The sequence below is a fragment of the Andrena cerasifolii genome, chromosome 10 (genome assembly GCF_050908995.1).
Source record: "Andrena cerasifolii isolate SP2316 chromosome 10, iyAndCera1_principal, whole genome shotgun sequence".
In the NCBI taxonomy this organism is placed as follows: domain Eukaryota; kingdom Metazoa; phylum Arthropoda; class Insecta; order Hymenoptera; family Andrenidae; genus Andrena; species Andrena cerasifolii.
In genome coordinates, this window is record NC_135127.1 from 7,145,881 (window position 1) to 7,158,961 (window position 13,081).

The following is a 13,081-nucleotide window of genomic DNA, read 5'->3' on the forward strand; positions in this document are numbered from 1 at the left end:
AATGAGGATCGAATATATCTGCTTTTCGGTAAACATAAAATGCACGGTATAGAAGTAACCAATACGGGCACTGATGCTTACCAATTTTCCTTCTTAAGAAGCTAATTTTGTTTCGATGCTAGATAGCTATGAACGAATACGTAAAAGTCCATTTCGAGTTTAATGAAGTTTGAGAAGGGGACCTTATATTTCGTTACGATAATCTCGTAAATTCTCTTGCTCCACAGAATCACGGAGGGGGAGACACCTAGAGAACAAGGATGATCGCATATGTAACGCGTAGAATGTACAAAGTTTGTATAAAATTTATAGAAAATAAACTACGTTATTTTCTTATAAATATTATGCCTTATGTTTTATTTTATTACACGTTCATTTTATAAAAACTGCTAGAATCTCCGGGCAAAAATCATGCCAGACTTCTTGGATTCTCTATTTACAGATACGTCCGTTACGTGTAACAATGTGTAAACTCGTATATCAAATACAATTACACTTTATAATTCGCGTTCTATTATGTACACAATTAAATATGAATTGTTAACAGGCATCAACGCGTAAAATAGAGGCGTGCGGAATTTCCCTCGGCAAAACGCGCGATATATTCTTTAGGTGAATCGAAAAATATAAATATAGTTCGCCTCTACTTTTACACGTTGATATGCGAAGTCTTGTAGTTCCGTCGTTTGCACGTATAACCGTACCAGCGCGATGCACTTATAAATATCTTCTTTGAAACCCACTTTGTAACAAGATTGGATAATACTTTGCTTACGTTAATTCGTATCCTAGATCGACTTAAACGTAGAAACATGTGAACCGATTCTTTCATACTCTCTCAGTCATTTACAACGGTAATAGTTAATTTGTGTTCGGGCCAGGAGAACGTCTTTGGCAATTGAATCTGTAAAGCGTATTAAGCGTTAAACACTTCAATCGAATATTTCGCCGAGAATTCTATCCAATACTATTTACCTGATTCGGCGAACTTAAGATTTGAAATTCCTCGGCCATTTTCTCAGACAAATCGTCTGGGAGCAAGACTTGTAACCATGGTCCTTGAACGACAAATGGATTTTCTGTGGAGACCAGAGTGCCGGTAACTGACGGCGCTACTATGGTAATGGCTGTGTTGGACAATATGGATTTGAATGTGAAATGCCTCCCGTGCATCACGCGGCCCCTATTAACATTAGACACATATTTTTACTGTTCGATTAGCAGCATATGCTGATAATAGTAGGGGAATTACGAACACTTAAGGGAAAAGTTAAATTGAAACAAAAGTATCGACTCTAATTCCGTCGTGACAGTTTCCTTAGTACTAAACATAGCTAATTACATCATGTAACAATATCGCGAAACCAGCAAATATCGCGGTGTTCGGGTTTACCCCGCCTTCGCAATTCCCCTACTCTCCCTTATAAGCTAAAACCACTTACTTTATTGCCAATGGCAATAAAGATCCAGCTTCAAGGTTAAAAGTCAAATGAAGTCCTGGTAAGACTTTGATAAAATTGTCGTGCGATAGATTTGACTCTAGTTCACAGGGCGACAATCTCTCTGACTTTATAATCGGCTTTATATCTTCGTCGTCTTCGTCGTCTTCATCGTCAGATTCATTCCTTTTCTCTCTGTAACTTTCTGTACTCTTATCGCTATTCACTTGGACCCACCTGTGAAAACACACACACCGGCGTAGGGTTTATTCCAGCCGTCGATTGAATTTCTCTGAAAATGCTGAAAGGTACTTGCCAGCACTTTGCAGACACGCCACTTAAATTAGAACCTTCCCTCTCTATCCCAGTTTGTATCTTCTCAGCTATGGAGGGGTCGTCCTCCATAACGGAGTGCATCCTTCTCATATCTGTTACTAGCCACGGTCCACAAGCACGGCTAGTCTTCAGCAGATTTATGAGACCCAAACCGTTCCAATGCTGCGCAGCCTGTAATTCTTCGGAAGTGACTCCTACAATTTGAACAAACGAAACCTGCAACAGTATGCGTTAAATTCATTGCGGGCTTAGAATTTGGAAATACTCTGCGCGAGGAAGCAAGAAAATAAGAATCGCGGTCCCGCGACACGCGAATTAAGTTTAATATAATTTCCCGCAAGCATTGCAACGCCGAGTTTAACCGTCGACTTACATCTCCATGAGGCGTGCATATAGATGTTGGTAGCTGCGGATCCTTGCCCATTAAAATTTGTGTGATACAACCGCTGCCATTATCCAGCGGGGCGTGCCATGAGACGTGATCACCCGGCAGCAACATATTGCCAGAATTAAAAACATATTTTGCTAATTGCTGCATCACATTCGCCGGCCATGTAGGAGGAGTCATCTCATTCCTTTCTCTGACTAGTCTGAAGGTCAGCTCGAATCCGAAACCACTTGGATAATCCGGGCCACTCTTGGGATGTATCCGTCCATCCCCGTGCAGATCGGATAAGCCAAAGCTTTAATTAAAAGATACCACGGCTGTACAATGGCCCCGGAAAGTGGATGCGGGGAGTGGGATCACGTTGAGGACTATAGCTCTCTGAACACGAGACGTTCGAGGCTATCAATAGGTCGAATATGACCCTAAACTTAATCCAGAAAGAAATAGACTGGATTTAGTCAATGGTGGAGCGTGTTTAGATAGGGCAGACGGAACAGGGGAAGTCCCGCTCGTCTATTTCCGACGCGGCGCATTTTAAACGACTTTATCTTCCTGTACCCTATACACTTTCTATATATAGAGAAAGAGGGAACTATTGGAACAGCTGCTCCAGACTGAAGAAGGAAGGGTGACGCATTACAAAAAAAAAAAGAGGAACACCCTTTCGCGGTGGACCATTCGTCATTCGGCGCCTAGGTTTTAATAAGGAATTCCCGAAACGAGGATTCATTTATCTCTCGACAACGTAAACAGCTTCAAGAATCTTTAATCGAAAAAATTGAATTTCTATCCTCAGGCGTGCTATTTTAATTCGCTGTAGACCGTTCAGTTTAACGTACATCAAAGTTTCGGAATCGTAATAATTGTATTTAAAGTACCCCTCGTGTCATAGCGGTAGGGTAAACGAAATTTCCCTCTGACAGAAAATGCGTGCCGCATACACGTGTCATCGAGACTGTGCCTGAAAAATAGCATGCGCCTACATCAAACAGAGGCACACTCCTACTACTCAACAGGGTGACACTGACGAATACCCGACTTCCCGTTTTTTTTCTCAACTCTCGGATTCTTCCCTCTTTCTTATACTATGACAGGGGGGAAAAAGAACGCGACCTGTCTTTTCTGAATGAACGACCCGCGGCTTCGACGATCGCGGGAGCCGTAAAAGAAATCGCCAATATATCGTGAATTTCCATCAAGAACACACAATTATAAGATATTTATATTCTAAGTTATTTAACATAGTTTCCAACAAACGTGGTTATTTTTTAGTTTCAGTTTAAGTTTTTTTTTTATTAAGTGTGCGGAAATCAGTGATGATAAATTGTTAAACATACGTGTAAGTATATATAAATAGATCGAAAATTTGTGAAGTAGTTAAACAAGGAGAAAAATATAGACATGTTGGATTATAAGTAACGATAGTGTGCTTACCTAAGATAATGCCAATGGGGTGGTACGCCTAATTCAGGGCAGCCAGGATTTTCGTACATGCTTATGTAGTCCAGAGGATCCGGCCCACCCAACCTAGGCAAAGGTGCACAGAAAATCCGAGTTATTTGGTTTTACATCCGGTAAAATGTACATGCGACTAAGGGTGGCTAAATATAAGCCGCCTTCCCTTCCCATGCAACAGTTCCATGCAAACCACCTTTCCAATCAAGAATCGTAGTCTCTTTACCTCTCCATCGATCGAAAAATACGAAAATCAATGACGACAAAAATATATCTTCAATTCAACTGCACACATTGTTCCCATGCATTTCAACAAATAATAAAATTTTGAGAATAAAAAAGGTGCTTCACCAAGAATATTAAGCACCTTGCAATACTCATTTTCCTTTCAAATATAAATAAGATCAATCCTCGTTATAATTACAAGGTAAAAAAAAATCGCAGAATCTTTCATCCCATTTCCATTGAATTAACACGAAAGTTAAAGAATCCAAAAGATGCATGACACCGTAAGTATAATATTTACAGCGACACGCTTCCTGTTTGTCATCGAGTTAGAAACGTCAAGCGTGCAATTCGATTTCGAAGCACGTATATTATCGCGAGCGCGGATCGCTTTCAGATGTCACGTTCGATTATCACGAGCGAGATTCTTACCAATATTTCACGACAGCGGTGACAGTGAGCGGATTGCTCTGGTCGGGATAGATCTCTTTACAAAGGCTGTGGAGTGCGTCAAGGCCCAGAGCCCGTGCCGTCGGCGGCTGGCTAAGTTGTCCCGGTGGAAAGCCTCGGCAGAACTCTTCCCTCTCGCGCATATTTCCGTACATGTAGATGAAAGCTTCCACCTACGCGGTGTACGGCACAAGGGGCAATGAGAGTACGCGATACACGCGATCCACTTTGTTTACGGCGGTGCGCGACCACTACGTGCACTTTTCCACCGAGCGCGGAACACACGGCAAAACAAATTCCTCCGAAGCTGACGACCGACTGACTCCGAAATCGCTGCGCGTCGCTGGTGGATGCCAGGGACGAGGGAAAGCTCCACCGGCGATTGGCCCGTGCCGTTCGAGGCGCCCCACGATTAGTCGAGCCCGTCAGAGGAGACAGGAGCCTCGATCCAATGAAATTGCGCACGTACACAGGCGCGCGTCTTGCTGTGCACAAAACGCCCATGTTATTGGAAATGGACTCTGTCGGTGGATTTCGATGAAGCTCGAGGAGAGACGTGCGTTTAAAAATGTTTAACTCGGCAAGATGAGGTTACGATACTCGGTTCTGTTCCTTGCCTGGCTTTCGTGGGATTTACGAATGTGTTCAGGCAGCGCGCTGGTAAATAAGACCACGGAATGTCAGGAGTACAGACCCGAGGGGCCGTTGGTCTTGTGCAAATTTCTGTGAGTAGACGGGCAAGTTGCTCTATGCTTCAAATACTGTATTTCTTTGAACTTATCATCGCCTTTACTTCAACCGTCTGTAAAAATGTGTATTTCTACGTAGACCGAAGGATTTCATAGAGTGCGAAGAACCCATTGATCACAAGGGTAACAAAACTGCCAAGGAAGAAACTGGATTTGGCTGTGTGAAGGTAGAGTCGCATTAATAATTTTGTGTTACACGCAGTAAAGCCGGGAATCCACCGGGAAGCTATGCTATGCTATGCTACGTTTTAAAGAAATTAGCTTCAATACATTCTTATGGAACCGTTTCCACTAAAAGCTGCGTTAAAACATAGCATCGCGTAGCATAGCTTAGCTTAGCTTCCCGGTGGATTCCCGGCTTAATGTACATCGGATAATGATTCGTTATACATTCTGCTCTCAGTTCGGAGGTTCCAGGTACGAGGATGTCGAGAAGACTAAAGTCTCTTGCACCGTATTGCCAGACATCGAGTGTTACGGGCCCAAGACGTTCTCTCGGGAAGGAGTTCCTTGTATAAAATACAGTGACCATTATTTTGCTACTACTTTACTGTATAGTATACTGCTAGGCTTCCTGGGTATGGATAGGTTCTGTTTAGGTCAGACCGGCGCAGCCGTAGGTAAATTGTTAACGCTCGGCGGAGTAGGAGTATGGTGGGTCGTCGATATTATTCTCCTCGTCACGGATTCGTTGAAACCCGAAGACGGTAGCAATTGGAATCCTTATGTGTAGGACACCAAATACAATTCGAACAGACATCTCCAGAGATGTAAAAAGAGCGAACGTTTGTATACTATTTTTTTTATATCGTTAACTAGTCGGGAACTCACAGAAACAGAATGGTTTTCGTGTAATGAATTTATACCTGCTGTACATAATGTGTAAATAAATATTTCTGTTAAAAAATTGGCGTTTGAGTATCGATCGTCGGCTATTACCCAGGGATTGAAAAGGTTCCGAAAACAACTGTTTCAAACAGTTATATATCGGTTCTTCATAACTGTTTTAAACCCCTGCCATTACCTAGTTTTTGTGGGGAAAGGATTTTTTAAAAGAGCATTATTCTTGTGTTCGGTATTTAAAAGTAGTAAGCTACAAAATGTAGAAATATAAATACGTTTATGCTTTATAATTCATAGTCGTCTAGATGGTATAATTCACTAAGCAGTCTATAAACGTACGACGGTGCATTTCCACCCCTGGAATCAAAATACATCGCATCGTTAATATATACGATTACACAGAAAGATAAATAAAACTTGCGGAATCTCGTGAACCTTACGTATTTGAAATAAATAATGTGACCAGCTCCGGTGGCACGTAGTCGAAGACAGGATTGTAGGCATGAATTCTTTCCAACAGAGGTGCATTAGCGCAATTTATTACACCTTGCGTCGGCGAGACATGCTTATTGAAACCATCCTGCTCGTGCGAGCAGAGGTAAAGTGGAGAAAGCTTATAAAGCGGCAGTAGCACCATTACTGGAACCGAATAATGCTTCGCAGCTTGAGCAACTGTATGCGAACCCGAGACCGCTCTCAACCCTCCATTTGCCATAACAGTGTGCGTACCGATTATTACTTTATTCACACGTGACATCATTGCGAAGATTGCCACGTCTGATATTAAAGTGGTTTTAATCTTCGCTTTCGCAAGATTTACTGCCATCTCTTGACCCTACAAACACAACACTACTTTAAATTGTACACACAACGCCACATTTGACTTATCGTTACTCGTACGTTTAAAGATGGTCCGCCTTCGGCAACTATAACTTCGAATGCTCTTGTGGTAGCTGCCTCCTTGAAGAATTCTTCTACTAATTTCGATTTGCCAATTGTCATGATGATTTCGTTAGAATGGATGTGCTCGGAAGCTTGCGCGGTGATATTTTCAGAGCTAAAAGGAAGATACTCTCGCGTAACGTGCTAAAAATGCGTTTTTAAATACAGCTCTGTATTTCGGGTTACTGTCTATGACTAACCAAGTCTCTAACTCTGCTTCAAATTCATTAATGTGTTCTATGAGAGCCGACTTCAGAGATGGCACCGACATATTAAAATCGGTTTGCTGATCCCCTTCGGCTGTGAGGATTTTATGCAACGACTCTTGCGGATCTGTCTCGTCTGTTTTGTTTTTCAATTCCGACGTGTACTCCTCCCTAATTATTTTCAATATCCTTCGCACCATATTCCCGATCGAGAATTCCAGAGGTATAGCTTCTACTAAATACTTTCCGTTTCTTGTTATTACACCCATTAGGTATCTTTTAAAATAAATAGACATGATTAAAATAATACATTCCCACTTTGCATCATGCGATAGAATGATGTATGTTTTATTAAAAATGTACAGACCTAAGGAGCCATGAATAAAGAATCCAAAATTTTTTGCTAATAAATTTTGCTTTATTTTTCACTCATTTCTTTAAATAGAATTATCAGTTTTTGGTTCTCCTAGCAATTACGAGGTATTCGATATTCACAACAACCAGTGGCGGATTTAAGAAAAAAGGCCCAAGTGGCAAATGTTCTAAGGAGCCCATTTTTTCAAGGAAATGAAGAGGTAGTTTACTAAAAAGGGGTGACTGTACAGAAAGGTATAGAAAAAAAATATAGTGCTTGGATAAAATCATAAGTTTTTTTTAAGATAGGGCCTTCTGAGCAGAAGCCCAGGTGGCAACTGCTCATCGGCCGTCCTGTTAAGTCCGCCACTGACAACGACGATCTTTATTAGAAATTCACATTGCGTGTTCATAATGAAAATTGACACTTCGATATTCAGTGGTCCTTAGGTTCACACGAAATCGTTTAGCTTAAGAAAAATACAATTCCTACTTGGCAGTAGTCCATTCTGTATTATTTATAATATCCTTTAAAACGGATATAGTAGCCACCACGATATTGTGTGTACCTTTGATATCGCTAAAACATAAAATACCATGACGTTTGCTTCACTTGAGGTTAAGCGAACTGAAATTCTCACCCGTAATGAATATCGTTTATTAATTTTAAAACTCCTTCGTTAATATCCTCATCTTTCTTGCCCACCATTTTTGTCAAAATTGATTACAAACTATTTCTAAATATTATTAGTTTCTACGAACTAAAAGGAAAAGAAGTCGAATAACTTATCCCACCACCACAGGCGAGTTATACGATAGACTTCGCATCATATGGAAGTTCCTGTCACGCGAATTGAAATAGTGGCGACATTAGTAAACTTAACAATTTCATTCAATAGAAAGAGATATACAAATTTGTTTATATTCTTATTCATTTACATACACAGAATCTAAACCAATTTTAGAAATATTATTATTCATTATGCAACACCCCTGGTCGGCGATATTATAAGTCCATTAGTTTAAAACATATAAACAACAAATGATTAATATCCTTCTACATATCGCCGATCGAAATCATTGCACGATAGCTCTCAGCAAGTTTCTCAACAGGCTGAAATCCTCAAAATATAAATAAAATCAGTCTCTCCTCTGCAGAAATTGAATGGGACTTCTAATCCTAATCGAGAGGTGTCGTGTTCGATGGTTACGGCGTTTCTTGGTTCATGAATTAAACAAGACCAACATTGTAGAAAGTATACAAATGCATATGACCCTGGACGTTGTCTGAGGTTCATAATTAAAAGAGGAAATTGCTTACACACGATTTCCGTAGTAATACATCGTTCGTCGTGTAATCCAACTGCGTCAGCTACAAGGAAACCGGAGCAATGATCAGTTCTGTTTCTCTAGCGTTGTCATTTTACTCAGTTACATCGCACGTGTATTCCGTGACATGTGCATTATGAGTTTGATTCTCTGCCCCCAGCGTGCAACGTTATTCTAAATATCTCGAGAACTATCTGTTAATTCCCTCACTTCGACCTACGTTCAAATATTATAAAAATGGCGAAAATCGGGGATGTTGTGAGTACAATAAATTTACCTTAGTTTCATACATTCTTTCGTTGGAAAGAGGTTCTTAACCTGCTCTGCATTTCCTCGACTATCTTGCAAGATTTATTTTAAATCACAGTTTGTCTTTATACTCTCATCTCTCTTCTAGAGCGCTGATCAATTGTTAGCCGTTACCAGCGTATTGTCCAGGCCAGCGGATGAGTTCGACAACGATGTAAGTTACGACTTGATAAGGAATCTGTTAATCGAACATGTACTATATCCGCACGTTTCTTGTAGCCTTCCGTGGAAGCCATCTGGGCGATGAAAGCAATGGAACACGCAGAAATTTATTTTAATGTAAACACATGATTTTAAGATAATTTATTTCTATATGGGAAACGGCTAGGATTTAAATGTTAAATACCTTTCTCTTTTAGCTTTTATGTTCAGTTGATCCTAAGTTTTTAAAACTCACCCCTCACGACGAACAGATATATAAAAGCTTTCGAGACGTTTTCCATGACCTCAAAGTAGATAAGGTAAACGAAGACGAGTTAAAGTCATCGGAAGGGAAGGCAAAGTGGAGGCCGTTTTGCGAGCAGTTCAAGGGTTTCATAGAAGATTATAGTTTCGGTACACTGCTAAGAGCTGACTGCGACGAAGATTACTCCGAGGAGAATAGCATACTTACCACTAGAATACAGTTTTACGCCATCGAGCTTGCCAGGAATAGAGAAGGTTTTAACGATGGTATTAGGAAAAAGTACAAACCTAAACAGACTACAGAGAAATCGTAAATCACACTGATATCTTCATATTTACATGTTGAAAGAATATTTGAATAGTATGTAATTTTTCATCTACACGTTTTGTACAATTTAAATGTATGAAGGCTTACAAAGTTACGCATTTTAATACAATGTTATTTATAGTGAACAAAGACAAAGAATAAACAAGTTAAATAAAAAAAAAAAATCGTGTACTTGTCTCTTTTATTTCGATTTCTTTATTTGTAGACTAATTAACGGATTCGATGCGCGCGCTTGATGTTTCGATTGCGTAGCGGTGGACCTAGACCCTGCGGCTTCTCTGTCGAACTTTCTTTTCCTTTTGCCGACGCCTATGAGCCTCCTCAAAGTGGGCGGTACTATGTAATCGGGCACATCCTTTAGGTGTGGCTGTAATTTTACAGTATGCAACGCTTTGTCCTGCCTCAGGGATTGCAGGTCCCTTGGATTGTCTTCGAAATAGCTTTTCAGTTTCGCACAGTTTAACACCTCTTGTTTTATTTCTTTCAGCCGGGCCTCGCGAACGGCTATTCTCGTCACTGCCTTCCAGGCATCTTTCGCTCGATATCTGTAAAAGGAATCGTTAGGAATAAAACCAAAGAAGAGACTTGAATTTCACGTACCGAAAACCTTCGACTTCTTCCAATTTGAATTGATACGTCTTAAACAAGCTTTCCCGATTGTAACAATGCTTCAATTGATCCTCAACAGCTTCGAGGAGGAGTCTTTCTTTTATCGACACGAAACTTAATGCCGTCCCTTGGTTCTTTCCTCGTGCAGTGCGCCCAGCTCTGTGGATATACGAGTTCACGTCCAAAGGGAAGTCGAAGTTAATCACATTCGACACAAATTGGAAATCTATGCCGCGCGCTACTCCAGATTCTTTGTCCCTTTTCCGCTTCCCTCTTTTAACTTTCACCACATGAGGCTGGAACGGTAATAAAATAGTTAGAGGTCTATAAATCGCGCTTCTTTTCACTATTTGACTCACTTCTTCCAACGACTTTTCATCCGACGCTATTATAATGTCGTACGTCCCGGAATTAAATTGAGTGACTGCTCTGCACCTCGAAACTGCTGGCAATTCAGAATTCAAGACACACGTGGGTATACCGAATTGTTCCAGGAATAATTTCAATTTGTAACACCTATCCACCGTATTTACAAAGATAATGGTTTTGCCCCTGTACAAAGAAATATGAATAAACTACATATCCTTGGAATTTAATTTCTTCCATTAAGGGGCGAAGAAATATCGCATCTGTGGGAATTTATTTCTAAGTGACAAAAACACTTTTATCTATAAAAAATTTTCAACAAAGATAGAGACATCTTTGAATAATATATACATTTTTTTTTCAAATATCAAAACATCCCGAAAACTTTAAATGCGTCTTTCTCGAAACCACGTTTTCCGAAACGGTGTACGCCGTAATTTGAGTAAAACTCTATGGATTTTTATACAATTTTGCACAGACGTTCTTAAATGTATTCTCTATCGTCCGACCGTCAAATTCCCCGAGGCGCGATATTTCTTCACCTGGCCAAGGTGGTGTAACCCCTTAACGTTTCAACATTTACCTAATCAAATTCAGTTTCAACAAAGCGTACAAAATAGCAGCCTTATCGCTTTCCTGCGCGGCGAGGCTGTAGTGCGCTAACTGAGACAGCGGAGCCAACGGAGGTTCCTCTAGTTTCAAAATTGCTGGATTATGCAGCACTAGTTTCTTAAGAGTCACAACATCCTCCGACAACGTCGCGGATGCTAAAGCCGCTTGGTACACAGTGGGCAAATAATTCAAGAGATTCTTTATCTCGTCCTCGTATCCAAATGAAAATATCTGAAATACAGAAACGATTCTGTTAGCCGTAAATTCGTCGCGTCGCGTGCAAGTCACGTACCAAGTCGGCTTCGTCGACGATTAACGTCTCAAGCGACTGTTTCAGCTTCACGTTGTTGGCTTTCAAGTGCTGTAACAATCTGCTCGGAGTGCCGACAACGATATCAGGCTTCTCCGCTAGCAGTGGTTTCTGCGCGCTTAGATCTACTTGCGGGCTGACATCAACGACTCTTACTTCTCTGCTGCACTTTATAGTGAGGCTAGCCACGACGTCGTGTATCTGTTTACACAGCTCTTTGCTCGGAGCTACAATCAGACCTTTGACTTCTTGCTTCTTTTGGTTCCGTTTATTCAACAGAATCTTCTGAATCAGCGGTATGGCGAACGCTGCGGTTTTACCGGAACCTGTACGAGCTCGGATCAAAATATCTTTCCCTTCTAACAATAATGGTATCGCTTTCTCTTGTATCAGTGTAGGTTCTAACCATCCTAACTTCGCGACAGCCTGAAATTTTAGATGTAAGTGTAAATGTACGTTGAATTAAAAGACGCGAGCTGTGGTTAATATTTTATTGGTTCGAAATTGTAACCTCTTCTACTTTAAGGAAGCTACTATTCGGTGTTTTACCTTTAAAATTCGATCATCTAATTCCAGCTCGTAGAAATTCTTTGGCTTCTCCTCGTTCTCTTCGTCTACTTCGATTTCATTCGACGTCATGTTAAATAAAGAAACTGTTAATTAAATTTTGAAAGCGGCACGTGTCGATCTGTCAGCAAAGGTAGAGTTGTTTACCGGGGTCGATTTGTATTCGATTGTGGCGCCAAACGCGCGCATCTTTCAAATTATCGAGCGCGTAAAAAAGGAACAATTTAAACCAAACAATTTTTGTCAGCATCAATGCTTCGTTCCTTAATATAAATCACGAGGCCAGCGATAAATGGAACAGATACTTCGTGAAATTCAAATTTACATTATATAATGTATATGTGTATTAAATATTTAAACTAAACGCTCTCATTATCTCACCTAGGCCACGCCCAGAAGGTCCCCCAAAGCCTCATCTTTAAAAAATATTATGATTTTATCCGAACACTATAGTTTTCTTTGTTTCCCGTAATTTTCACACCACACACTCGCAAATTTATTTGTATTTTTAACCGACTTCAAAAGGAGGAGGTTACTCAATTCGTCACGTATATTTCATTATGTGTGATGCATCGATTTCGATGATTCTTTTTTTATAATAAATGTTTTTTACCCGACTTCAAACGCAGGTAAGTAAAAAACCGACTTCAAATGTGCGCTAAAAAGAATAAAATAATATTTTTTAAGTCGGTGCCAAAATAGAAAGAAATTTAAATAAATTTCTAAACCTTTACCAATTATAGTCCTTTAGCACACTAACGTCCGGGAATTAGAGCGCGCAAAAATTTTAATTTTGCTTCTATTTTGGTACCGACTTAAAAAAATTATTTTATTCTTTTTAGCGCACGTTTGAAGTCGG

The 13,081-nt window shown here is 40.3% G+C and overlaps 5 protein-coding genes across 6 annotated transcripts; 2 read left to right on the forward strand and 3 right to left on the reverse strand.

Moving 5' to 3' along the window:
• Positions 1-325: 325 nt before the first annotated feature.
• Positions 326-4,703, reverse strand: Su(fu) (suppressor of fused). Its single transcript, XM_076821242.1, has 7 exons — positions 4,276-4,703; positions 3,598-3,690; positions 2,149-2,458; positions 1,756-1,991; positions 1,443-1,676; positions 976-1,183; positions 326-904 (listed from the first exon to the last, which is right to left on the reverse strand). Exons 1-7 carry the CDS (start codon positions 4,446-4,448, stop codon positions 839-841), a joined length of 1,320 nt encoding a protein of 439 aa, XP_076677357.1. The 5' UTR covers positions 4,449-4,703; the 3' UTR covers positions 326-838.
• A 76-nt stretch (positions 4,704-4,779) lies between these two features.
• Positions 4,780-5,965, forward strand: Amrt (TM2 domain-containing protein 2 amaretto). Its single transcript, XM_076821260.1, has 3 exons — positions 4,780-5,018; positions 5,122-5,209; positions 5,446-5,965. The coding sequence occupies exons 1-3, from the start codon at positions 4,879-4,881 to the stop codon at positions 5,773-5,775; spliced, it is 558 nt and encodes a 185-aa protein (XP_076677375.1). The 5' UTR covers positions 4,780-4,878; the 3' UTR covers positions 5,776-5,965.
• Positions 5,966-6,145: 180 nt separating this feature from the next.
• Positions 6,146-8,227, reverse strand: Eif2bbeta (eukaryotic translation initiation factor 2B subunit beta). The gene is made up of 6 exons (XM_076821251.1): positions 8,029-8,227; positions 7,881-7,967; positions 7,028-7,309; positions 6,786-6,942; positions 6,326-6,720; positions 6,146-6,242 (listed from the first exon to the last, which is right to left on the reverse strand). Exons 1-6 carry the CDS (start codon positions 8,094-8,096, stop codon positions 6,170-6,172), a joined length of 1,062 nt encoding a protein of 353 aa, XP_076677366.1. The 5' UTR covers positions 8,097-8,227; the 3' UTR covers positions 6,146-6,169.
• A 206-nt stretch (positions 8,228-8,433) lies between these two features.
• LOC143373742 (protein PBDC1) lies at positions 8,434-9,922 on the forward strand. Its single transcript, XM_076821263.1, has 4 exons — positions 8,434-8,974; positions 9,114-9,179; positions 9,245-9,304; positions 9,385-9,922. The coding sequence occupies exons 1-4, from the start codon at positions 8,954-8,956 to the stop codon at positions 9,742-9,744; spliced, it is 507 nt and encodes a 168-aa protein (XP_076677378.1). The 5' UTR covers positions 8,434-8,953; the 3' UTR covers positions 9,745-9,922.
• On the reverse strand, positions 9,759-12,389 carry Hlc (putative ATP-dependent RNA helicase DDX56). 2 transcript variants are annotated; one of them, XM_076821241.1, is made up of 6 exons: positions 12,205-12,388; positions 11,638-12,081; positions 11,317-11,576; positions 10,727-10,919; positions 10,359-10,663; positions 9,759-10,303 (listed from the first exon to the last, which is right to left on the reverse strand). In XM_076821241.1, the coding sequence occupies exons 1-6, from the start codon at positions 12,292-12,294 to the stop codon at positions 9,940-9,942; spliced, it is 1,656 nt and encodes a 551-aa protein (XP_076677356.1). In that variant the 5' UTR covers positions 12,295-12,388; the 3' UTR covers positions 9,759-9,939. The 2 variants fall into 2 exon arrangements, with proteins under 2 accessions (XP_076677356.1, XP_076677355.1); XM_076821240.1 differs by having other exon boundaries at positions 10,359-10,919; positions 12,205-12,389.
• Positions 12,390-13,081: the final 692 nt, after the last annotated feature.

Bases quoted from the DNA above. Each gene is read 5' to 3' on its own strand.
- Amrt (XM_076821260.1), top strand. From the start codon at position 4,879: ATGAGGTTACGATACTCGGTTCTGTTCCTTGCCTGGCTTTCGTGGGAT. The intron at 5,019-5,121 runs GTGAGTAGACGG...ATTTCTACGTAG, and splicing joins TTGGTCTTGTGCAAATTTCT to ACCGAAGGATTTCATAGAGT. The intron at 5,210-5,445 runs GTAGAGTCGCAT...TTCTGCTCTCAG, and splicing joins CTGGATTTGGCTGTGTGAAG to TTCGGAGGTTCCAGGTACGA.
- LOC143373742 (XM_076821263.1), top strand. From the start codon at position 8,954: ATGGCGAAAATCGGGGATGTT. The intron at 8,975-9,113 runs GTGAGTACAATA...TCTCTCTTCTAG, and splicing joins TGGCGAAAATCGGGGATGTT to AGCGCTGATCAATTGTTAGC. The intron at 9,180-9,244 runs GTAAGTTACGAC...CGTTTCTTGTAG, and splicing joins CGGATGAGTTCGACAACGAT to CCTTCCGTGGAAGCCATCTG.
- Hlc (XM_076821240.1), bottom strand. From the start codon at position 12,294: ATGACGTCGAATGAAATCGAAGTAGACGAAGAGAACGAGGAGAAGCCA. The intron at 12,082-12,204 runs GTAAAACACCGA...CTAAAATTTCAG, and splicing joins TAGATGATCGAATTTTAAAG to GCTGTCGCGAAGTTAGGATG. The intron at 10,920-11,316 runs GTAAATGTTGAA...TTCTTTGTACAG, and splicing joins TTGAAACTGAATTTGATTAG to GGGCAAAACCATTATCTTTG.
- Eif2bbeta (XM_076821251.1), bottom strand. From the start codon at position 8,096: ATGGTGGGCAAGAAAGATGAGGATATTAACGAAGGAGTTTTAAAATTA. The intron at 6,943-7,027 runs GTTAGTCATAGA...TCTTCCTTTTAG, and splicing joins GAAGCAGAGTTAGAGACTTG to CTCTGAAAATATCACCGCGC. The intron at 6,721-6,785 runs GTACGAGTAACG...TTGTGTTTGTAG, and splicing joins AAGGCGGACCATCTTTAAAC to GGTCAAGAGATGGCAGTAAA.